A 5,491-nucleotide genomic window follows, 5' to 3' on the forward strand; every position below is an offset into this window, starting at 1 on the left:
TAATTTTTTGTATCAATCACCAGCTTTTGGGTCTGAATGGGGACTTGCACTTCTTACTTTGTTAGCTACACTTCTTTTTTTGCTAGGGTATTACAATGGGTAAAAGCTGCTCATAATGCCCATTCGGCCCCATTTACAGAAGGCGCAAAATACCTGGCTGTTTTGCTGGACAGGAAATTGAACTTCAAATCCAAAATTTTGGAAAGGGCAAGAAAGGCCACTCTTGCCCTATACACCTGCAAGAGAGCCATTGGCAAAAGTTAGGGTATAGACCGCGTGTCAGGCATTGGGTATATACTGCAGTTGTTAGACCTATAATGGTATATGGTGTTGTGGTCTGGTGGACGGCACTTCAAAAGTCCACCTACTGCTCAATACTTAGCCGGATCCAAAGAATGGCTTGTTTGTGCATCGCAGCCGCACTGGGGACGACACCAACTGATGCATTGAACTTAATGCTACATCTTATGCATCTGGACATTGTGGCTACCCAAATTGCAGCGACCACTGCCGTGAGGTTAAGGGAGCTTTCTCATTGATCATGTGGCGGCTACGGACACTGTGTTATTCTTGATACAATATCCGATGTTTCAGGCAGTGTGGATTACAAATTACTGTGCCACTATTCCTGATAGAACCAATTGGAACTACGATATGCCTGGTAACAACAGTTACATAGACTTTTATACGGATGGCTCCAAACTAAACGACCAGGTGGGCTTTTGGTTGTGCTCTAAAGATCTGGAACTGGTCTTAACGAAATGGTTACCCGAACACTGCAGTGTGTATCAAGCGGAGATCCTTGCAATAAGGGAAGTGGTGGAATGGCTAAGGTATAATGTCATAACGACGATTGGCATAAATATCTTCTCAAACAGCCAGTCTGCCATTTAATCCCTGGGGAACGTATTTCTGAACACAAAAACCGCCCTCGACTGTGGCAGATCTCTCAGCGACATTGCTTAACAGTTCAAAATTCACCTGTTCTGGGTGATATCCCAGGGAATTGTAAAGCGGATGAGCTTGCGAGACTAGGAACTACCCTACACATTGCAGGGATACTGGAATCTGTTAGTATGCCTCTAGCGACATGTAAGCTAAGTTTTCAGAATGAGACCCGGAGGACAACGAATGATAGATGGTGACAAAGAGTCGGCTGTGAGCATTCCAAAACTATGTGGCCTAATCTAGACTTGAAGAGGTCTACTGCTTGGCTGTCATTGGACATCGAAGAAGAAGAGACTATAGAACACCTGAGTGTGTGTGTGTCCTTACTAGCAGAAAGAAGTAGTTCCACTTTTGGTTCTCATTTCTTTGAGAACCTGTCTGATTTAGCGGATGTGAACATTCGCAAGTTATTGGGCTTTTTTAAGCGGTCAGGATGGTTCAACGGTAGGAACTAGGCATCTTCCTTCTTCTGGTCCTGTGGTATCACAATGCAGGAAAACGTCTAAGTGAGTCTGATGGCAGACTGCCACTTAAGCCGACATGCCGCAGCGGGGTAATTTATCGCTACTCCTATTGGTAACCACCATAAATAGTCTACTACGGATCCTGACTAAAGAGGATTTTGAACCCGTCCGTTGCTTACACGATATTATAATACTTCTAAAGTGTAGGAGTCCGAATTGGCTATGCAGAAGGGTCGAAAGAGTCTTGGATATTGCATACGACTGGTCTAGACCTAGGGGTCTACGTTGAAACTATGAGAAGAAGATCGGTATGTTTGCGAGGAAGATGAAGATGTGACTATTTGGGGAGGAACATTGAGGTCCGATCTGTGTGATGTTCATTGCTGTCAAGAGAAGCTTAGCTGCGAGCTACCGGGCCCGTCCACAGGTTGCGGATAGTAGAATGCTCCATACGGAATAGCTGCAAAGGCAGTTGCGGACAATCAGCGGTATCGAGCTCGATACCGCTGATTGTTCGCAACAAGGCGGGTTATTGGCGCCTTTAAATTACAAATGGCCATCCTGTTCCCGCAACGATCGGTCCTTTGGACCGCAACAAGCTTGCTCACCTACAGGAGCTTGATGAGGTTCGCCACCTCCACATGAAAATGTGGCTACAACAACAAATTCAGAGATCATATTATCTTGGCCTAGGCGGGGCAATGAGAATCACGATTACCAGGGCACTGGAGACAGTTCTAGGTGTCCGACACACAGACATTCGGATTAAGTATGAATAAGACCATGTGTAGTCAATTGCCCCAAATATACCGATCCTAAACTGAAGAATTAGTTACCTGTCACAATACATATCCTACAGGGATTGAGAGTCAATTGTCATAACTTATGATGTTTTTTTTTTTTTTAAATCGCTTAATTATTATTAAAAATTGCTTATCTGTTAAATATATTTGCTAACTAATGTAATTTCCTTAAAAATACTTGCAAAGTATACTCATCCTTTTCGAACTGTCCCAGGAACTATGATACGGTGTTAGAATTGTGCCAATTCGTCACCTTGAGCGACAAACCTTTATAAAAATGATAGGTTTTTTCCATGTAAAGGGGCGAGAACTGGGACAGGACCCTATCACCAGAGCACCTATCCCGGGACAGGATTGGGACCTTTCCCATTTCCCGTAGGATAAGAGCAGGTCATACAATCGTGGCGGAATAAAGGCGACGATAGGAGGCCAGGATAGATTGGAAGAGTTTTCGGATTGGATACCTTGAGATCGAGTACGAGGCACTGCTGCTGTCTTGGATGGAACTCTAATTTTGCCAGCTGATACCTCATGCTTCCAGTGATGCCAACAATCTACCACCAAAAAGCACAACAAAGGGTAAAAAAGTAGAACAAGACAGCAGAAGCCGATGGGTTACTCACTCAGCTATTTAACCCTTTAACACCTGACCTGAATTCCCTCCCTTGTCCGATTTTGATGAAATTTCATTATTTCTTACTGGATTGACCCGATGTAATCCTTCATCGGCAAAGTCTGCCGCCTCAGGAGGCACTATGCTGATCTGCGTAATCTAGCAGCATGATAGGTAGGTAGGTTGGCACATATGAGACTGATATAAAAAAAAATGAATTTTAGGCAAATTGTGGATAGGATCTCAATCATCAGAATGATATGTGTTTCACTCTCCAACTAACTACAAATCCGCAGTCAAATGCATGTCTTGTAACTTTTTTTTATAATCAATTATGGAATGTCTTCACATAATCCAATCTTATGGCACCAAAATCCTTTATAGGTTTAGTAATTTTAAAAAATTTTCTTAAAAATACCAACAAATTTACATATATTAATAGTTTATACAAAAATCTTTGTACATTAGATTAGTCTAAATTTATATACACAAAATTATTTAATTAAACCACGACGTTCCTCGTGTATAAACTTTTGTTCGACATGGGAATCCTTGGGCACAATGTAGAATAACAAAGAGCCACCGGTTACAAAGAAACTGAAAATCAATAATATGAGAAAATCAAGCTATCAATTTTGTTATAGCTATGTCTATACTGACCTCTTTTCATTTATAATTTCCTTTATGGTCTTTTCCAATTTAATTTTGTGCACACAGCCAACTTTTCGATTTTCATAGTAGACATTGACTTTGTCCACACCGTAACTGCCATTGTTATCCATTGGTAAGGGTTCAGCAAATAAAGAATCCAAAACGTCCAACATTCTATACAATAATAGATGAAATTAAATTACTATTTCGGTAACCATAACATTTGACCTAGATATGCTACAATATTTCACTTACGTTGCTTCCTCTGACAGTTGCTGTTGATAATCGCTATATAAGAACTCAGGATATGAAAATGCCGCTGGCCATATCAAAGTTTTATTATCATCATCCAGATGTACGGGATAATCTTCCAAAGCTAGAAATTTCGGCTTTAAGATCTCATCTGTGATTGGTTTGCCTGGTTTAATGTCATCATATTTGATTTTGCGCTCTTCCAAAGCATTCAATAAACTTTGGAAGCGTTGTATTCTTTTCTTTTCGAGAGCCATTTCTTTGCGCTTGTTTCGTTCCAGATCTAGTTTTTTGGCTTTGTTCTTTTTCAACAGTTCCTGTGCTTCTTTGTTGTCCACATCATTCTCAAGGATTTGTTCACAAAGTTCAGTGCATACATCAAATCTTTCCAGTTGGTAGGCACACTGTGCAGCACGCCAGCGTGCTTTGGCATAATCGGTTTTGTACTCTAAAGCCTTTTGGGCATCGGCCAGTGAAGATCTATAGTTTTTCAAAAAGTATTGGGCTGCCGACCGATTATTGTATAAAACGGCCAAAACTTCAGGCTTCTCACATTTGGCTTTTAGGCCTTCGCTAAAACTATAAACAGCCATGCGAAATTTCTTGTGTTTCATATAGAAATTGCCATCTTCTTTATAGTTTAAGGCTAACTCTTCGCAGGTATTTTCTTCGGGGTCATATTTAAGCTTTTGCAAACCCTCGAACATAGGATGAATCTCATCGCCAGGTTGTGGTTCTTTTTTCATGAAAAATGGATGTTTATCCATTTCCTGTAACAGTGGGAATAAATAAATTACCAATTTCTTTTTGTTTTATGTAGGTATGCTTACCTCTTGCCACCGGTCCTCGGGCCATCCTTCCTCATAACGTTTCTTCTCCAGACCATTGATGAACTCATCTAATTCTTCATCCATTTTGGCAGCCAATTCCAGGCGTTCTTGTTCCGTCCATTGTCTTTGACGCACCTCTTCTTCTGTGGGCATAATTGTATGGGGTTTTCAGTTAAAAAAAATAAGTAAAACTTGAAAATACACTTGGTTTAGTTAATTGTTCGCTTTTGTTATTTAAGAAACGTCATAACAAACACATGTGCTTGAACAGTGTTGCCAGTATTGGGGACTTCTCCCCAAATTGAGGATTTATTTTTGAAAATGGGGACGAATATTTCGACTTGGAAATATGATAGGGATTCGGAGCAAAAAATGAGAGGGGGAATTTTCGGTTCAAAATTTTGTATGTTACCTTTACTTTTTGTTATTTTCTATTTAGATAACATGACATTACAACTTACACCATGTTACACTTGCTGTGCTTTATTTTTATCGATAACTGTCAGGGACAAGTATTACAGCACAGCGTTTTATAACGTAGTGAATTTGTTTGTAACACCCAAAAGGAAAAGAGGTAAACCCATTGATAAGTATAGCTATAAATAAGTATAGCTATGAACTCAGAATCACTTGCTGATTTGACTAAGCCTAATCGATCTGTCCATGTTAATTTGTGCACACATTACAGATCATAATTTCTATCTCATCATCTTCAAATTTGACACTGACATTACTACTACTACTACTAAATTTCCCATTAACATTCCATTACGGAACAAGGGAGACTTCTCTCATATCAATGAGTGCAGTCCAATTAAATTTTATGTTCAAAAATAAGGGGCCACCTTTTTTATGCCGAGTCTGAACGGTGTGCCGTATAGCGACACCACTTGGTAGAGAAGTTTCAATATGGCGGGATACCTTACAAAT

The 5,491-nt window shown here is 40.2% G+C and overlaps 1 protein-coding gene across 1 annotated transcript; it reads right to left on the reverse strand.

Annotated features, from left to right (window-relative positions):
- Window positions 1-304: 304 nt before the first annotated feature.
- On the reverse strand, window positions 305-4,735 carry LOC106096353 (DNA polymerase interacting tetratricopeptide repeat-containing, protein of 47 kDa). The gene is made up of 4 exons (XM_013264057.2): window positions 4,562-4,735; window positions 3,735-4,501; window positions 3,489-3,653; window positions 305-3,425 (listed from the first exon to the last, which is right to left on the reverse strand). The coding sequence occupies exons 1-4, from the start codon at window positions 4,712-4,714 to the stop codon at window positions 3,323-3,325; spliced, it is 1,188 nt and encodes a 395-aa protein (XP_013119511.1). The 5' UTR covers window positions 4,715-4,735; the 3' UTR covers window positions 305-3,322.
- Between the last annotated feature and the right edge of the window lie 756 nt (window positions 4,736-5,491).

This window comes from Stomoxys calcitrans, chromosome 5 (assembly GCF_963082655.1).
Source record: "Stomoxys calcitrans chromosome 5, idStoCalc2.1, whole genome shotgun sequence".
Lineage (NCBI taxonomy): Eukaryota > Metazoa > Arthropoda > Insecta > Diptera > Muscidae > Stomoxys > Stomoxys calcitrans.

Coding starts and splice junctions, on each gene's coding strand:
- LOC106096353 (XM_013264057.2), bottom strand. CDS start 4,714: ATGCCCACAGAAGAAGAGGTGCGTCAAAGACAATGGACGGAACAAGAA. Junction 4,502..4,561: donor CCGAGGACCGGTGGCAAGAG/GTAAGCATACCT, acceptor CCACTGTTACAG/GAAATGGATAAACATCCATT. Junction 3,654..3,734: donor CAACTGTCAGAGGAAGCAAC/GTAAGTGAAATA, acceptor ATTATTGTATAG/AATGTTGGACGTTTTGGATT.